General features: G+C 39.1%; 1 protein-coding gene across 4 annotated transcripts in view; it reads right to left on the bottom strand.

Annotated features, from left to right (window-relative positions):
* LOC126367297 (adhesion G-protein coupled receptor G2-like) overlaps positions 1 to 20,790 on the bottom strand; it is a 57,623-nt gene that overhangs the window by 12,915 nt on the left and 23,918 nt on the right. For all 4 annotated transcript variants that reach the window (XM_050010749.1, XM_050010748.1, XM_050010746.1 and 1 more), the window contains exons 2-5: positions 19,396 to 19,583; positions 10,619 to 11,398; positions 9,364 to 9,536; positions 7,627 to 8,264 (exon numbers count right to left, since the gene is read on the bottom strand). In XM_050010749.1, the coding sequence (XP_049866706.1) occupies positions 7,627 to 8,264; positions 9,364 to 9,536; positions 10,619 to 11,398 (1,591 nt within the window). In that variant the 5' untranslated portion in view covers positions 19,396 to 19,583. The remainder of the gene's footprint in view (positions 1 to 7,626; positions 8,265 to 9,363; positions 9,537 to 10,618; positions 11,399 to 19,395; positions 19,584 to 20,790) is intronic.

The raw sequence follows: 20,790 nt of genomic DNA on the forward strand, positions 1-20,790 counted from the left end.
ATGTCGGTGGCATTTGGCGGCTCAATAGTTCATGCGGCTCAGGGTTCATGATACACGATAGAAGAAGATATTATAAATAAGTATTTGACAGCCAACACAGAAGTCTATAAAAGTCTTGTCTAGTCTAGTCTTAATCGTGGAGCGTACGGGGAGAGTGTATGGCTTTTTGCGAGAAGATTTACTGTTTTATTTTTTATATTAATATTTTTTACTTTTTAATTTTATATTTTTATTTTTTTAGTGTTTTTCATGTTATTTACAGTCATATTTTTCTTTATGTTTCTTTTTTCATTCAATGTTTATTTTTGTTGTATTAATTTTTATATTATTTTTTCGTCATACAGCGCATTGTGTTACACTGTAATATTGTATGTAACTTTATAAATAAATACATAATAATAATTGTATCAGGGAAATTTCCGCAAGATTGTTATGACAACCTACTTTTGAACGTCGCATGTCAATAAAGAATGTTAATTCTACAATATTAAAAGCTATTGAACTAACAATGGTAGGAGTACCTACAATTAATAGCCGATCTATTGAATAGTGCAGTGACATTGGGTTTGCAAACAACTCGTGTGGGTTAAATTATAAGAAAATAACTATTCGAGGAAAACACTACCCTATACTTCCATATTTTTCGACACGATAAGAAGAACAATTATTTTTAGATATGCTTCTGCCACTACCTTATATTTTTGAATAATTATGTAAGTACCCGAGTCTGACGCAAGTGGGAAGGCGCCTAGAGTAGTCTATTACAAAGTCATACTAGGACTCCAGAGTCAGACAGAGTACTGTAGCAGAGTACAAACTCTGCACATACTGGCCTTTTGTTCGGACCATCATCATTTTAAATTACGAAATTCTCATTCCATTCCATTCGCATTTCCTTTCATTCTACTCACTTTTAACTCACTGCATCCCCGACCTTCATTAAAACAACAAGTATATTATACTGTTTAGGGCCGTGCCCTCTAATTCCTAAGTCTTGATTCTTTTGTGAAATGTGTATATTGTGAACTATTATGTTTGTGACTATGTTACTAAGTTTGTGAAGTGTTTTTAATAAACTACATATATTCCCGCTTACTGTTGCTCCTACTTTATCATCGTCATCACCAATCATTCCCCTACTCTGCCGGCACGTCGGGATACCATATCCTCACCTCTCAGCGTGCCGCAGTACTGCGGGGCGGAAGGCAAGAGGGAAACCACTGCCCTATTTTTCCCTAAAAAAGTAGCATGGAGGAAAATGCTACACCGACAAGAGCGTGGCTCTTAAATTGATGATGATTGATGTACCCGAGTAATGAGGAAATAGGTGTCAATCAGATAAAAACTGGACAACGCCATCTATATTATTTTTGGGGAACGTAGCCTGCAGAGTCTCTCATTTTTTTATCTGGCTCGGAGACCGTATTCTTCGCTGAATAACATCAAAGTTGTCATCAAAATTATCCAAAAGTATCTTTGTAGCATCCAAATATAATTTTGTTTGTTTATTCAATATGTCAGGCATCGTAAAATGAGCTATCCTACAATATAAATAATAGTTATTAGCTTGGCTGGGAGCCAGTGAATTTGAAGTACTTACTTGTGACGTGCGCTGAAAAGCAATGATTTATTCAAAGTACTTTTGTGATGCACTAATTCTTAAACACGTACCGAGACTATTTATGGCAGGGTCTTGTCATTCATAAACAGAATAGAATTGACGTTTATTTTGGGGTTGGTCTAGGATTGTCTAGGTAGTGGGGGCCCTTGTCCCCAGGAGATGGTGCCCAATCTATGGGCAATCGCCGCCAAGCCGCAGAAGAATGCGAAAGCGTCCCCGTAGCTTGTCGTAACGACGGTGATACGGACACCGGGGGGTTTTAGTCGGTGTGAACCCGACATGCGGTAGGCATTTGCCCTTGAGAAAAAAAAAGGATTGTCTAGGTAAGAATGTGACCACGGAATAGAAGAAAGTTGGAAGGGTCACAGAGCGTGTGTAAGTTTAAGCAAATCCTCAACTTTGCACTTCACTTGTCCGCAAACTATACGACGCACGGAGCTCCGCTAAAATATATTTCCCGCTTAGGGACGGTACTGAAAAGTATCGGCGTCCGAAGGCCGTAATATACGATCCCGACGACCCGATTACTCTAGCCATAGAGGCAGCCAATCAGCTCGCGACACCAAACACTTCAGGACCCCGATACCAACCCCGCCAGCGTGGTCGCCGACTTCCTTCAATCAGCGCTTATCGCTATCGACCCACTAGGGTCGATTAATTCTTTAAAATATTTTTCCTCTCAGACGACGCCCTGAGCCGAGGTTCGAGCCCAACTGGGCACCCTCAGGCCTGTTGTCTTAAACGTTGTACCGGGTGAGAGCGTTCAGTCCTCCCCATTTGTCCGGCCAAGTAGTTAATGCCATCAGCTAAATTATATTACAAAGGTCGTCGTATACATTATAATCTGCACGGCAAGAAGTCAAATATCGACTATGATTTAAGAAGATCTCTCAGTATCACAGGAAGACTTAAAACCTTACTTGGCTATTTATCAAAAAATACAGCAGCAGTATCTTACTAAAAGTAATGATAAAATAGCAACATATTACATAAAATATGCATTGCCGATAAAGTGGCTATGGAAATTGAGAAGCAGTAGAGCTATGTTGCTATGTTGTTAATAAAAAACATAGAAAACGTTCAGCTGCTTGTCTTCCCGGGCATGTCGTAAAAAGCGACAGAGGGATTGTGTCCTCTAACATGATGGACTAATGTTATGGGCGATAGGCTGATCCCTTATCACCATAAGGTTCATCATATCCAGCTTACGACATCGTATCAACAGTGGCTGCAAGTTGTCTTTGATTACTTGTGGCTCTGCCTACCCCATTAGCGATTACGGGCGTGAGTTTATGTATGTATGTATGTAGAGCTATGTTATCTGTTTGCAGGAGTAGTGTAAAAGAGAGTGGGGTCCCGTTAAAGAATTAAAAGACATTTTCATAAAAAAATAGCGTCAAGACTTTCCAACCACTTTTGTCTATTCCGTGAATATAAACTAACTACTACTTTAAAGAATATATCGCAAAGCGACTAGATAATTATCATTTCATTTTTTTTTTTTTGACCGTTCGTCTAGATTTTGTTTTGTTTCATAAATGTACAGTCAAATAAACATTATGCTCCACCAAACCCGCACTGGATCAGCGTGGTGAATTGGCTCCGACCCCCTCCGGTTGATTGACGGGAGGCCTATGCCCAGCTTGCCCGGGGCCCCAACACGAGCAAAGCAAAGCGCCAGGGCTGGGCACTGCTTACTTTTCCTCGAAACGTTTTGTCGATTTTTTTTAATCTTGGCTATATTTTACGTGAAAATGTTTATTATGGATATTATACTATTTGTGAGTTTAGGACACTTTATACGAAACACCTCGTTTTACACAGACACTACACATTGACGTTATCGTACACGCGCATCTGTGCGTGTGACGTCTGACACCCATTCGATTGATGACTAAAGTAAGACCGAGGGGGGTGAGGTAAACCTAGCTCAGCCGCCGGTGGGGAGCGGAGAGTTGCCGGTCTATACGTAGTATTATTCCTTATTCCTTATTCTATGGTTTAGGTATGTTATGATATGCTGAACAGGATGTGTGCTTAAAAATTATTAATTATCTAACACTTTACTTATTTAGCTTTTTCTCTTCAAAAACCCAAAAAATACATTTGTTACGTAATTGCTAACATCATTACCATATAAGTAGGTACTGTTAGCAATGGAATAGTTACATCACCTTTTGTCATTTTAGTCTATTCATCAGTCTAGAAGTGTCATAGCAACATACAAAGCTTCTATTTTTTAATGTCACTCTTAACGCAACATAAGCTTACGATTATATCCCAATTAGGGTAGTCAGAGATACATCCATTATAAGATGAATTAAATACCCAGACTGAACACGTCACAGGTTGCTTTTTCATACAAATTGCATAGTAATTTAGTGTTTTGACGTTTAGTAAAAAGTACGTAACTGAATTGACCAGTTGGAAACTACCCTGTTGTACTTTAAGGTTGTTCACAAAACAACAATAAAGAACTTAGTTCCGAATTCAAATTGTGATACAACATAAATCTAATCATTGATTTGAGGAGCTCGGTGGCGTAAGGAGCTCGGTGGCGCAGCGGTTAACGCGCTCGGTCTGCGATTGTTGAAGTTAAGCAACTTTCGCAAAGGCTGGTCATAGGATGGACCACAAAAAAAAAGTTTTCATCTCGAGCTCCTCCGTGCTTCGGAAGGCACGTTAAGCCGTTGGTTCCGGCTGCATTAGCAGTCGTTAATAACCATCAATACGCACTGGGCCCGCGTGATGGTTTAAGGCCCGATCTCCCGATCCATCCATAGGGAAGGCCCGTGCCCCAGCAGTGGGGACGTTAATGGGATGATGATGATTATATTTAGTCTTTTTTTATAATACTCGTAAGTCAGTGACAGTTTTCTTGTCCCGGAAACAATTAATAAAATCGTTTTATAATGGTACCTAACCTGACCTGTATTTAATATCTCATCCGCCTAACCTCACAACTTAGCCCAAGCGCATAATTTTATCACTTGATTATAGTGAGGACTAGGACAAGGAACCGACATATAATTGCAGGTTAGGCTGTGCGCAGATGAACGTAAGTAAGTACTACAAAATACTTCCACAATATCTCAAGATGTCTATTTCTCACAAGGGCAGCTAAATACCACGGAAGTGTACCCTGGACAAACTCCGGACACATTATACAAAAACACATCGTTTTACACAGAAACTACATTGTATACTACACACACACACACACATTGCATACATTGTATCTACATTGTATTGCATTGTTGTATTGTATTATTTTACATAGACGTTATGGTACACGCGCATCGGTGTGTGTAACGTCTGACGCCCATACGATTGAAGACTAAAGACGGGGGGTGAGGTAAACCTAGCTCAGCCGCTGGTGGGGAGCGGAGAGTTGCCGTTCTATACGTAGTATTATTCCTTATTCTATGCCCGGACACACTACAAAATCTCATTCTTACCGCGTAAATGCAAGCGAGAGACATGCGCGCGTGTTCCTCCTTACTCCTTAGCGGTTTACAGCTATTTAGGCTAAAGACCCAGAGGGGGTGAGGTAAATCTAACTCGGCGCCCATTACGAATTGGTGCGGGGCGGAGAGGTACCGTTCTATTTATTTATTTATTTATTTATTTATTTATTTATTAAAAATAAGCACAGTACTTAATACATTTTCTACATGCAGTGTTATTCTTTATTTTATTACGTAAGTGTTAATCACTTCGAAAGCAGGATAGAAAGGTAGTATCCAGCCCAGTGCGAAAGGGATATCAGGAAAATGTATGACTCTGACAGCTGTCAATCCTAACAAGTATTTTTTATACATCCTTATTCTTTAAAGTTTTATAAACGCATTAGGGAACTCAATCTCGATCTCGCGGAATCCCATCTATTTTTTCGAGATCAATCCCGAAGCATTGATCAATCTAGAAGCGAGATCGACGGGATTGGGCGAATCTCCTTGAGTTATACTTTTTTTATTATGCTGATTTCGAAAGAAAACTTAAATAGGATTTTGTTTTCTTTCAAAAAATATTTTCTTTTAAATAACCTCACTATTAACAAGCAATTGTCGTTGTTTTCAGCCATTCCAACTTTAAATTTAGACGAAATGAACTAGACGAAATCCCGAAAATTTCGGGCGGGGTCTCGAATTTGCGATCTCGAGTCGAGATTGCATTCCCCACATAACATGTCCTTCAAAGTCTCAAAAATAGACAGTGTATGTCGGACCTAATAAATCGCGAGTTGCGTGCAAGTTAGATAGTCCTCGATAGAATAACATAGTTTACCCCACTTATCTACAAGAAAGGCAATCTGAGGTATTGATTAGTAATTGAGTCTGTGAAGGTGTAATCCTATCAGAAAAATGAAATAACACTTTAATCTACTGAATTGGTTAATGTGGTCCTGTAGTTCTTCTTCTTCTATCGTGTGGGTTGTGAGGTAGATTACCAGCCCCATCAACCCTGGTGTCAGGGTTACTATTGACCCGCCAAAGGCCCCTGACATGGCCTATGTAACGACTACTAACTTACATCAGTAAGTAGTAACCGGGACCAACGGCTTAACGTGCCTTCCGAAGCACGAATCATCTTTCTTTCGGACAATCGAGTGATCAGCCTGCAATGTCCTATAACCAAACTAGGGAACACAAAGTGATTTTCGTGATGTATCCCCACCAGGGTTTGAACGCGTGAGCGATTTGAATCGTTAGCCCAACGCTCAAACCACTGGACCTCGGAGGCCGTCCTGTAGTTTATCGGCTTGCTTCTCAAACAGGGTCCGAACCCCAGGACTTGCAACAGGCAGAATAGTGCATCCACTCCTCGCCAACTATGTTTAAGTCCAAGTAATAGGGGTCGAGCCTATATTACCTATGAACAGTTTTAAGACAGTAACTAAACATTATAAGAACTTTATAAAAAATAATTATTATAAGATTACTGATTATCTAGAAGATATGAATGCATGAGATTAACTGTCTGGGAACTGGTATATATTAGGCAGCCAAATTACTAAATTGTATTCAAAATATTATTTTTTTAAGAACGTTTAGGGCCCTGTGCCGAGGTTTTACTTGTTTAGGTTGTGAGAAGCTGCAGTAGTTTTAGCGGATGAGACGTTCGTTATGTCAAAAATGACTAAAGACTATACCTACTACCTGAATATACTGCTGAATAAAGATATTTTGGAATTTGAATTGCCATTTACCCGGCACACATCAATTATATATCACGTGGTTTCCAAGCCTAATAAAAACACGGCATATACTCAGTTAATTTCTCCGTAGTTAATTTCTCGAGACACATCCGGATATATAGCAATCTCGAGACTCGAGACAGACTCGAGACGCGCAAGTAATTATGCAGACGACTCAAATTGCCTCTCTTAAGCTAATCGTCGTGCAAAGACCACTGAGACCTCTTAACCTCTGAACTCAACGAATAAGATAATTACATTGAGCAAGCTGCGGCACATTTGATTGGAGCTTGTGGTTCTTGGAAATGATAGATGTAGAGTTAAGAAATAATAATAACTGAAGATAATTGCTTAATCGGCGAGGTAAAATCCGATTTGCAATAAAATTTACGAATCTAAAACCGAGTTCTGACAAGATACTACCTCGACACGCGACAGGACAAGGTTCCGACAAGATACTGCTGCGACAGGATACGGTTCCGACAGGCCTTTTTAACTTGTTTTTTTTTAAACTGTAATTCTCACTAAATGTCAAATATGTTAATGCGACAGTGTTCTAAAGTGGGCACATGCATGATATTGCTTATGCCTATACAAGTATTTATACTAGGTACCTATTTTGGATTATAATATATTAGGTATGCTCTCTAAAAGGAGAAATAGGAGGTTTTATTGTTTATCATATCGATCTTAGAACTATTAAATACCAAGTGTTGCTATATTATTGACTTTTGCTGACTTGTGATTCTGCCCAATAATAAGAATTACGGACGTCATACATTTCGTCAATAGAAAGAAAATAACTCACCTAACGCCATCATGGGGATTGATCCAAAACCTTTACAGTAGTATATCGGTTTCATGAATTCCACTTCAACATTGTCCCAGCGACCTGGAGGCACCGGCAGCATTTCTGGGTTCAACTGTACATGGACTAAAGCAGTCTTCCCGTCCAAGTATAACCTCTTTATCTTTATCTTGTAAATCACCTCCTTCCACTTCAACCCTGGATGTGACGCCTTAAAACTCTTCAACGCCTCTTCAGTTGACGAAGCATCAGAGAGTTCCAACTCACCAAAAATCTTAAAATACTTTGTTCTGTAAAAGATATACTCCTCCAATTTCCTTTCCCAGTCTCTGTAAAACTGCTCCAGATTTTCAAACTTATATTCAGTTTTTAGACGAATCTTAATAGCGTAGTAGTTGATTAAAGATTGTTTTTCTCGGATAAAGAGAGCTTTATTGGATTCAGAGACTATGTGGTTGGTGGAATCGACGTGGACGCACCAATAGTGGCCATCAGCCACCGGCTTTAAGACATAGAAGCCTGTGCTGTCGTCATATTTGACCTTAATTGCAGTTGGGAAATAAATAACAGAGTCAGAGAAACAGTAGATGTCCCTTTCGTTCACGGAATCGTTGGTTTGTAGAACCAGTTTGTTGTCCCTGAAAAAAAAACATGACCATTTTTATTTTATACAGACACTTGTTTAAACCCAACAATAAAATGAAAACAAAACACCACAATTGCAATAGAACAGACAATTTGCCATGCTTAATTTGCGAGTGCAAATATATTCCGTCTTTCAATACGAGTATGTTAGTAAACAACACAGATAACGAAGGATTTTCCCGAAGTCGTGTTTTTAAATCACTAATGATAAGCTGGGAGTTTAGATTATTTCGTTAATTTAATCTATTTGATAAGAGCGTCTAGCGTTCATACCAATTTTACTATTCACGTGGGTGTTCATCGGAATGATACGCAGATAAATTCAATGTCATAAAAGTCAACCAAAGTAAATTAGGAATATGATATTAGGAAGCATTGCCGAAATACTAAATGTGTCTCAGTACCAATAAAATTGTTGCCATTGAGATAACTACTTGTGGCTTCGTCCACTTCAATCTTTTTCTTTCGTGTAGGTTATGAGATCAATAACCAACGTCATCAACCCTGGTATCAGGGTTATAATTAAGCTGCATAACCCTCTGATATGACTCCACCTCAATGGGAGTAACAATTATGCAGGGTATTAGTGACATCTTAACGAAGACTTTTAAAGGTGATTCACACCACGATTCTGAGTTGATATCAAGTAGTATTTTCCACCGCAAAAGTATGGAACTGATAATAAGTAATAATAAAAAAACACTAACATTTTGACGAATTTTCTGACAGGAAATTCCGCTTGATGTCAGTGTTCGTTACGGTGTCACTAACACCCATACGTACGTACTTGTATGGCTACCTGTACGTACTTGTACGGGGTGTAAGTGCCATCATAACGAATACTGGGGGGATGATTTAGACCATGATTCTGAATTATCAAGTGAAATTTTACGTCGTAAAATTCATGTCTTTTTTAAAATTATTTTCAAATCTATACTTTTGCGACGGCAAATTCCACTTAATGTTACTTATATCAGAATAATGGTCTGAATCATCCCCCTCAGTATTCGTTACGATGTCACAAACATCCTGTATGTTACCTCCACCTTTTTGACCAAACTTTGCAAATATATATACTTTGACTATACTTACGGGTCAACAGAGACGTTTAGGCTAACAGATTTCAATGTTAGTGTCCTTTCACAAATGACGTCATAGAAAATGTATGATCCATTGACCATATACCAGAAGTTGTCTCGAAGCGCTCCAAGAGATGTGTCATTTGAGCCAATTTCATCTTCGAATTGCCATTCAGATGCTGGTATCTGAAAGGGAATGAAAACCTGATCATAAACTTATTATTGATAATTTGGTTGAAAATATCAATCAAAATAATAGTAAGTATTCAAAATTTGTATACACATAATTGCTATCGATACTACGTATCTGTTAAAAATGGTTATTAGTTACCTAATATCCATTCATACATCCATATCATTTACACAACAAAGACACGCACACAGATATAGAACCCGTCGAGCCAGCTACCTCGTACTGCCCAAGACACGTACAAACATCGGTAAAACTATGCTTACCTACCAGGGAGTGCAACTTTACAATAACCTACCTGCTAATATTAAAAGTATTGAATCTTTTGGGTCATTTAAGGCGAAATTAGCTAGTTATATTCTGGAAAAGTGAGTTTAATGTGTTTTTGTTTTTATTGATATTTACTGTGGTAACAGATGTTTCTAAAAATTGTACTTACCTATCAAACGCAAATGCACTTACTTACCTATCAAACGCAAATGCATACCTACATACTCATAGTGTAAGCGAACTAAAAAATCGAATTTACCTACCGCTTGTTTCTTAAGTAAAAGACATTGTAACTGTCGTTATTAAGAAATAAATATCTTTAAACTGAATATCAAACCTTCTTAGAAATAAATAGAGATAGGTCTCTCATAACACCAGCGCCGCGGCCCGTGCTAAGCACGTGACACGTCATTATGCTGAAGGAGATCCTTTTTTTTATTTTGGACGCCCTCCACAATATGTAGTTTAGGTGTTTGGTATATTTTTGATTATTTTTGTCTTATTGATTTTTAAATATATTTAAGTTTGTTAATGTGGCGTCCAATATGGAAATAAATGCTTTCTTTCTATCTAAATATTATCTTACCTATAATTATCTTATGTAACAGTCCAATTCCTGATGTAACTTTTATTTTACTGAGTGTTTTATTATAAGCTGTCTCTATCTTTTATAAATAAATAAATATTATTAGTGCCTAACTACATTTACAAATCATTATCTTTACGCTCACCTATTTTTAGTATTTACAACTAATAAATTAATGATCATCATGATACTAACTTTCTTATATAGAATGTGCGAACTCACCAAGGCATCTTCATTGGGCGTGTCATATCTTATTGACGAGTTATCATTGCTCAGGACTATCCCTAGAGGGATAGTAGGATTCGTATTCGTCGTGAGTAATGGGTTATTGGCATATCGCCATCCTTTGTTCAGTAAAAAACCTCCTCTTTTAGCACAGAGGTCTTTTGCTTGTCTCCAATTCGCTCTAACAGCTCCACCTCCAACCCCCGTGACAGCAGTTAGACAGGTAGCTCTTGGGCTGTAAAATCTCCAATAATCCGGCAAATCGCTGCATCCATCTCTATCCATATCATCTTCTCCCTTATAAGGCTTCACAAAGCAATATCTATAATAGTTCTCATCACATCTTGTTGCTGTGAAATTTGTTACTGGGTCTATAACTACACATAATTCTTCATCTACTCCTAAATTGGAATCGTATTTTACGTCGTATGTAGTTAGTAAAATGTCTCCTGTAGATCCTGTATACGACCAGTCGATAAAAGGACCTCCAGGGTATAAGGATTTGTAATCAGTCCATAGTATTACATTAGGCTCAGTGAAGTTCAAACTATGGTACAGTTTTGATGTGTACAAATTGCCTGTACAGTCTTTGAATTTATCAGCAAAGGATTCTGGTCCTTTTCTTCTGTAGCATATAGGGTCGTCGCCCTTGTATTTTGTGTATGCTAAACTGAATCCGATGGGGCATTTGTGTTTCGTCTTCTTGGCGTTTGCCGTTATGTTTATGCATATTATCAGCAGTAGAATGCAGACAAAGTTCCGATGTAACAGGATCATCTGAAACATAAATCTTAGTTACAGATTGTGCTACATCTTTGAATTTGCATAGGATTGCGTGCGGTGTAACAATAAAATGTAAGTGTTTAGCTTTTTTGCTGCAAGTATTTATGTAACGGTTTTTATCTGCCTGTCATTATGTAACATAATAACAAGGTCTCCTTTCAATAAGTGACACCGATTTGCATTTGCACTTATTTTCTAGATCAAATTGTAACCAGTAAACTGAGATGCACATAAAAAGACCAATGTCATCAAAAACTACAATTGCTAGACAATTTGACCACTAAACTTGAAGGTTTCGATTCCCGGTTGAGATACTTTAGGAAAATATTGGAAAAACATATTCGCTCAGGATATAGTCCCCACCAACCTAGAGGAGTTCACTGTCGTAGAGTAAGCTTAGTTAAACATTCAACTTCGTACAATCAGTAAGGGCAGGAATACATGTTTTCAATCTAGAATAGTCGCGAAAAGTTCCATTCTGAATGTCTCATCTCAATTTACATACGAAACAAAATGGCGCGGTGTATTTATGATTAGTAATCTAATCGTCAAGTTAAGCTAGATTAAGATAACATGAACCACTTAACAATATAACCGATATACCTACATTATCGCCTCTGATTGCGAATGTTTGAGGGGAATTTGCATTAGCGGGTTTTCTATGTAAACGTAAAGATAAAAGAGTATTTGCATTGCAATTTGTCATCATTGTGGGGTTTTACGCCCTATGAGTATGTTGACGGCGGCGCGCCTATCCGAACGTCCCACCGGGAATGGAACGCGGGCCTTCAGATTGTGAGTCTAACGCTCTAGTATGCCGTATGCCGTATAAATAAGATATAATTAGGTACTACAACACTGTAAGTTAATGCAGTTTAGTCATGTTTAAGCTATAATGTCTTGGATAAACTAGATCTTACGTAGCCTGAGGCTCTATGAACACGCTACCTAGACTAAAGGGCATGTTACTATGGAACTAGGTTATATGTAAAGTATTCGGGATAATGCGTTATAAATTAGCTTGAAAGTTAGGGTGATGTCATAAAGGAGCGTATTTAATGGTGCTGATTCCAGTACACCATGTGATAACAGCCTTATTATCATCTCCCTAGCATTATCCCGTTTTTCACAGGGTCCGCTTACCTAACCTGAAGATTTGACAGGTCCGGTTTTTAACAGAAGCGACTGCCTGTCTGACCTTCCAATACAGGTTAGGTAACATACTTCCGAAAATGCATTTCTCGGTAATGTGGGTTTCCTCACGATGTTTTCCTTCACCGCTGAGCACGTGATAATAATTTATGATCCAAACATGAATTTGAAAACAAATTCGACAATCATTGGTTTAGGCCTGTGCTGGATTCGAACCTGCAACCTCAAAGTGAGAGGCAAGCGTTCTACCAACTGGACTACCACGGCTCACAATTACCACCTAACCAATAACCGCCTTATACTACGACAGAATGATAATCTTCCAAGAATCTGCCTTTTTAGATTCGTTGCTGCAGAGGCCCGTGTTGCTCTATGGTTGCTGCACGTAGTTATGTGGTGTTGTTTCTAGTGATTTACTATTATTAGTTGTGAATCAAGAGGGCTCGCAGTAATGCAGCCCCAATGGCTACTGCGACCTAGTCAGATCTATTTTGCCAGGTCCTTACATATATATTTAAAACTCCTGCTCTAGACAAATCCGTTCGATTAGATCGAGCGTCTTTTTGGGAGGAAGCTCCATGACCTCCTGTGGATCCATTATGTGGCCCCGCAGGGTTCAGCTTCTACTGTGTATGAGAGCCTCACAGCTGCACAGCAGGTGTAATGGCGTCTCATCTTCCTTTAAACAGAATCTGCATAAAGGGGAGTGATACACTATTAGCCAAAAATATCGACTGAAGAGCATGATTTCTGAAAATTACCGCCAGTAAGTATAAACTAATCGGTAATCAAATTAAATCCACCCACTCTCTTCCCGTCAGCAGATGTCAGTACAGATGTTATGAAAGGCGCATGCGTGATACCCATTCAGAATTCCAAAGACTGCATCCGTAACTAATCATTATTATAAAAGCTAAAGAAGTCTGTCCATTTGTTGCGTTCTGACGCCTGTACACGCGTCAATGGTTGAGCCTCTGAGTGGTTGAGCGTGGGGCTCATGATCCGGAGGTCGCGGGTTCGAATCCCGGTGGGGACATATCACAAAAATCACTTTGTGATCCCTAGTTTGGTTAGGACATTACAGGCTGATCACCTGATTGTCCAAAAGTAAGATGATCCGTGCTTCAAAAGGCACGTTAAGCCGTTGGTCCCGATGTGTGAAGTAAGTAGTCGTTACATGAGCCATGCCAGGGCTCAATAATAACCCTGACACCAGGGTTGATGAGGTTGGTAATTCAACCTACAACCCACACGATAGAAGAAGAAGAAGAGGGACATAATTTGTGTACCTAGTTCATAACACATAACTTGTGTGCATACTCATTCAGCGCTTATCGCTGTTGGCCACTAGAGTCGATTAACTCTTTCTAATATTATCCTCTCAGACGACGCCCTGAGCCGAGATTCGCGTCCAAATGTCCACCCTCGGACCTGTTTTCTTAAATTTTGTTCAGGGTGACAGCAATCAGCGCTCCCCAAATATCCAGCCAAGTAGTTAATGCTATTTGCGACAAATTTACAATAAGAAAAATATACCTATTCACTTTTCGCGACAACCAGAACCGCGGTTGAAAGGCTAGTCCCAAAACTAGCAAGGAATTCAAAGTCATTTCTATAAAACGTAATTATTTATAAAGGAAGTTCACTTCATGTCCAAAGTAGATAAATTTCAATGAGTACATACTCCCTTACAACTACGTATAAACTTTGAGTTTATGATAGCATAACTCGTATGAAAGACTCAAATAGTACTATAAATCTGTAGTATACCTACACTAGTAGCTCATACATCAATGGCGTAGTTTGATCTTCATAACTGGACACACATACACATACACACACACACACACACACACACATCCCAAATAATATTAATTTTGGCGTTGGCAGCGAGTCACACAATATCGAATCCCGCTACAACGAGTTTCTGTATGGTGAGTCTCTGTATGGTGAGTATCTGTATGGTGACTCTCTGTATGGTGACTCTCCGTATGGTGACTCTCCGTATGGTGAGTCTTTGTATGGTGAGTCTCTGTATAGTGAGACTCTGTATGGACGGTGAGTGGCACGACGACGCGTCTGTCAATTGTTTTATACCTAACCTATGTACGGTCACGAGCATTAATATGTATTCACTTTAGTACCTTGACACATTAACTTTTTTGACATATTGAACTGTAAGTCTCACTAAATGTCAAATATGTTAGTGCGACAGAGTCCTAAAGTGGGTACATTATATTTCTCATGACTGTACATGAACGTATTACATACAGTAATTCTCGTGGTACTATCCAAACTTTATAAATATTTCGTAATCAAGAAGACTCAGTTGACCTAGAACTAAAAACTCTCGGCATGTCATGAGAGCAAGCTGTAGAGATTGCGAGGAGTGGAATTCTGTTGTCTGAGTCCTAGATCCCAGCAAAGGATAATAGGATTAAAAGAAAAAGAGGAATCTAAAAGTTCAGTAGTCACTCGATATTCTAAAAGCGTTCGAGACAGTATTCACTTGATACCGTTTAGTTTACGAAGGAATAACGTGACTGTGGTACTGTCGTGTTGTTGACTCATTTGGAGCCATGAAACTAAACATGAACCTGCTATGACTGACAGACTGACAATGCGGGTTAATACAGACGGCGGCCTCCGTGGTCCAGTGGTTGAGCTTTGGCTGTGATCCGAAGGTCGCTTTCCGGTGGCAACACGTTTAACATGTTATAAGCTGTCCCTATTAGCAACTACACCTCCACCCAACCAACAGTGGAGCAACGTGGTGGAATATGCTCCATACCCTCTGGTTGATAGAGGGGAGGTTGTGCCTAGCAGTAGGACGCATATATGCTGTTTATGTTATGTTATGTTTATGTATAAGTCAACGGCCTCCGTGGTCCAGTGGTTGAGCGTTGGGCTCACGATCCGGAGGCCCCGGGTTCAAATCCCGGTGAGGGCATGTCACAAAAATCACTTTGTGATCCCTAGTTTGGTTAGGACATCTCAGACTGATCACCTGATTGCCCGAAAATAAGATGATCCTTCGGAAAGCACGTTAAGCCATTGGTCCCGATGTTACTGATGTAAGTATGTAGTCGTTACACGAGTCATGTTAGGGGAATATGGCGGCTCAATAATAAACCTGACACCAGGGTTGATGAGGTTGGTATTCCACCTCACAACCCACACGTATGTATAAGTAAGTCGACGTGGCGCGTGGGCTGGTAGTAATAAAATACTTCACGAAATATCTAATGGAAGTCGCTGACTTCATGACTGCACAAAGGTCAGGGATTGCCCGCAGATTGATGTAATGAAATTCGTGGCTGACTTTGCAAACTGACGTATCTGCAATTTTTTGCTAAAATAATAATTTTCTCCCAATCTAACTGAATAAAAAAAGAATATATTCCAATTCTCGCTTATCTGGATACTGGTGGTCGTAAATGTTCCGACTCAATTCTTCGTAAAAGGACACTGTCCGCCTTATTTATTTACAAAACACAGCGTCTATAAATGTAATGGAATAAAATAAACTGGTCAGTGCGGTTCCGTACACTAGATAATTAAAACATGCTAAACTCACGTTCACGTGGGTATGAGTAAGTACAAGATAATAGATGACAATTTGCAGCTAAGATTAGTCTTTTGATTGTCTTATTGGCAATAGCAAAAGGCGCAAATCAGATTCGCCAAAAAATTCTGATAAGTCAGTTAGCGACGAATTTATTAGGCTCGCTCCGTCACTGCCGACCCTTAGCAGGCGGGGGGAGGGGGGGTTTGTTCTTCTTTCAAAATCAGCATGCATGTTTTTTTTTCCTTTAATTATCTTCCATTGAATTGAAGTCATCTTGTATTAGGTACTTGTAAAACTATTTTCGAGGAGCTCGGTGGCGCAGCGGTAAACGCGCTCGCTCTGCGATTGTTGAAGTTAAGCAACTTTCGCAATGGCCGGTCATAGGATGGGTGACCACAAAAAAAATCATCTCGAGCTCCCCCGTGCTTCGGAAGGCACGTTAAGCCGTTGGTCCCGGCTGCATTAGCAGTCGTTAATAACCATCAATCCGCACTGGGCCCGCGTGATGGTTTAAGGCCCGATCTCCCTATCCCTCCATAGGGAACGCCCGTGCCCCAGCAGTGGGGACGTTAATGGGGTGATGATGATGAAAACTATTTCTAAGACAAACCGCAAACAAAAACCCGAAATCAATATCCTGAAGTCCAGCCATTCACTACCGCATTTAAGATAAACTAAGTCTGATTTAGTTTATATGCGTCATTGTAATTTCCTTTGGGTTTCCCAATTTCCGGATATTGTGTTCTTTAGGATAAAAAGTATACGATCATGAGTACTTATATGCGTACACTTTGAAACCATGTCTCATTAACTTTTTTGACAAATTGAACTGTCAGTCTCATTAAATGTCAAATATGATAGTGCGATAGGGTTCTAAAGTGGGTACATGATACTCATGACTCTACGGTCTATTATTCCTCCATCAATGATTTGAGGCAATAAAACTGTTTTCTTACCGTCTCTAGACAATCATTGTATTTCTACATACATACGAATACTAATTTTCACACACATAAACGGCCTATATACGTCCCACTGCTGGGCACAGGGCTCCCCTCAGGGGGTACGGAGCATACTCAACCACGCTGCTCCAATGCGGGTTGGTGGAGGTGTTTTTACGGCTAATAGCCGGGACCAACGGTTTAACGTGCCCTCCGAAGCACGGAATCATCTTACTTTTTCGGACAATCAGGTGATTCAAGCCTGAAAAGTCCTTACCAAACAAAGGACAGTCTCACAAAGTGATTTCGACAATGTCCCCATCGGGATTCGAACCCGGACCTCCAGATCGTGAGCCTAACGCTCTAACCACTAGACCACGGAGGCTGTTAATTTTCATGACTAGATATCAATTATTACATTTATCAGAAGAATAGAAGATGTAGTATTATGGAATAACTGTGTACCCGAACAATGAGAAAATAAGTAATCTATATTATAATTAAAACACATAATAACGGGTTCTTACCGCGTTATATGCGTTTATGTTCCGCGCGGATGAGTCATCCCGTGATCATGGCACTTGCAACAGTGTCGAAATATCGGGAGTCTCATATCCCCATTTAAACGCGGTAAGAACCCGTTATTATGTGTTTTAATTATGATAATAACCGCGTAAACTTAAAACAATGTATAATCTATATTGTTCTTGGTTAACGTAGCCTACAAAGTCCTTCATTACTGATGACTTTTTGCTGTATTTTGATCATTTATGAGTCGGTTTTTTTTTATTTTGATTCCGTTTCAAATCAACTAACCAAAACGGCCGACCTTACGGTAGCAAGATGTCACAAGGTGATTTATTATCACTCAAATCTTGATTAGGGCCCAGTGCCACAACTAATGCTAGGTACTTTAACAGCGATTTAAAAAGCATCAAAACGTCTTGAACTACGTACATCTCTCACGCAATTTTCGCGTTGTAACTAAGCAATTACTTAGATTCGAAAATATTCTTTTAATGGTTTAAAGATTTCAATGTTTGAAAAATAACGTTTTATTCTTTTTTTTTTATTCCAAAAGGGCTGTCGTTTGACCACTATCTTACCTGGTGATATTATTTACATACTAAATTAATGCCTTATATAAACAAAATTACTAAGTTCAAGACTATGATAATGTTTCTGCGGACTCTGGTTTCAAGGTGATTGAACAGTCAAAGACACCAGCCGGATCTACATGACAACCGCGCCGCGCGGGTCGCGAATTATATCAAGCGCTTGGACCAATAAACAATACGAATGCTATCTACGTAGATGGACGTCAAACGGATATTGGTCGAAGCGCTCAATATAATTCGGACCGCGCGCGGCGCGGTTGTCATGCAGACCCGGCTGATCCATGTAAAGATTACATACTTACTTAAGTAAATAGTAGCCGATACCGACTGACTTAACGTGCCTTCCGAAGCACGGGCTATCTTACTTACAGACAATCAGGTGATCAGCCTGCAATGTCCTAACTAAACTAGGATCACAAAGTGATTTCTGTGATCGTCGATGTCCCCACCGGGATTCGAATCCGGGACGTCTCGGGATCGTGAGCCCAACGCTCAACTACTGGACCACGGAAGCCATGTATCTACTTAAAAAATATCATCCTCTAAATAAGTAGAATAATTAAATACATATTTTTCACTTGGCTTTCATAAATGTCATCATTATCATCATCAGCCGTACGACGCCCACTGCTGGGCATAGGCCTCCCCCAAGGATTCATAAATGTATCTTAGTCTATAAATACCTAAGTACCTATTATCTTACACATACATACATAAACTCACGCCCGTAATCCCTAATGGGGTGGGCAGAGCCACAAGTAATCAAAGACAACTTGCAGCCACTGTTGATACGAAGCCTACCTATTATCTTACTAATATTATAAATGTGAAAATTTGTGAGTATGGATATTTTGATGTTTGTTGCTCTTTCACGCAAAAACTACTAAATGGATTTTAATAAAACTTCACAATAATGTAGCTTATACGTAAATTCTTACCGCGGAAACTGAAATCCACGCGGACGAAGCCGCGGGCGGTCGCTAGTCTTTAATAAGGAAGACTAAACCCATTTTATTTGTTTACATTAAACCCTTTAATTTCCATTACATTAACATCCAAGATTACACAATTACAAAAATAAGGTCAACTTTAAAGCGGCAAAATGGGCGCAAGTATTCGAATTTAAGTAATTACTGTTTAATGCTAATTGTTCTACCGGACTTAAAGACCACAGAACTGTAAAGTAATTTTTTTAAAGACCAAAAAACTCACCTTCGCTCTTTCACGTCTTCAATAAGTACCGTTGTAAATATGGAGGATATTCAGCAAACATTTTACATCAACTCTACTCCAACAGCATAAAGTTTAAACTTAAACAGTGCCCGCTTTTTTCTTCCCACAGTTTTTTTTTTTTTAAATCTTCAATGACGTTTACAGATCCGGCTTTGATTGTGTTCAACCTGCAAATAAAAAAATAATGTCATTCATTGGTTTTTAATTGGTGTTCGAGAATGGGAGTTTTTCCATAATTCTACGCTATGCGTTTGTCTATGCATTTATTGATTGATTCCTTGGAAAATGCAGTTTTTTTTTTTTGCATAGAAGTAAAATGTCTCTACAACACTTACATAAACAGCCTATATACGTCCCACTGCCGGGCACAGGCCTCCCCTCAATCAACCGGAGGGGGTATGGAGCATACTCCACCACGCTGCTCCAATGCGGGTTGGTGGAGGTGTTTTAACGGCTAATAGCCGGGACCAACGGCTTAACGTGCCCTCCGAAGCACGGAATCATCTTACTTTTTCGGACAATCAGGTGATTCAAGCCTGAAAAGTCCTTACCAAACAAAGGACAGTCTCACAAAGTGATTTCGACAATGTCCCCATCGGGAATCGAACCCGGACCTCCAGATCGTGAGCCTAACGCTCTAACCACTAGACCACGGAGGCTGTTGTACAACACTTATTTTACTTTAATTCTACTATTATTTTATGATTACTTCTTTTTTTATTATTATTCTACTACTGCAATTAGGTCTTCTCTATGTTTACCATCAGGCATAGTTGAACCAACAAACTTAGCCAATATAAAAAAAATCATATCTAAAGACCGTTTTTTATTTATTAAGTCTTAATAAATAAACCTATTTATGAAGCCAGAAGAAAAAAAAACTATTTATATTTAGTAGGTAGGTATACAATTTTATCAATGCCCTTTAAAACTGTTTAAACAGTTTGCAGGAAAAAGTGATTACTTAAATGATAAAAATATCTGGTATTAAATGTGTTCCTCTAGTTATTAAATAACTTATAATGTATACCCTCATTGATTTAAAAGATGTGTTGCTGTTTCAGTTTCTTGTCATTTCTTCTCCTCAGCCAACACCTTGCGAAATGACGTAAATTCAAAAATGTTACATTGACCTTCATCAAGATTATCCCAACAAGTTGAAAAAAAAAATTGTAAGGATATCATAATCTTATTGTAGATTTGACGCAAATAGTTCTAACTTAGCCGGACAAATAGATTTGCCGCATCTGGTACTAACTACTTAGCCGGACAAATGGAAAGCGCGCAATAAAGCTATCGTATCTGTTTGCAGGAGTAGGTAAAAGAGAGTGGGGTTGAACCGGCGACAGTGGTTCACATATCTACAATCCCTTT

The sequence above is a fragment of the Pectinophora gossypiella genome, chromosome 6 (assembly GCF_024362695.1).
Source record: "Pectinophora gossypiella chromosome 6, ilPecGoss1.1, whole genome shotgun sequence".
Taxonomy (NCBI): Eukaryota; Metazoa; Arthropoda; class Insecta; order Lepidoptera; family Gelechiidae; genus Pectinophora; species Pectinophora gossypiella.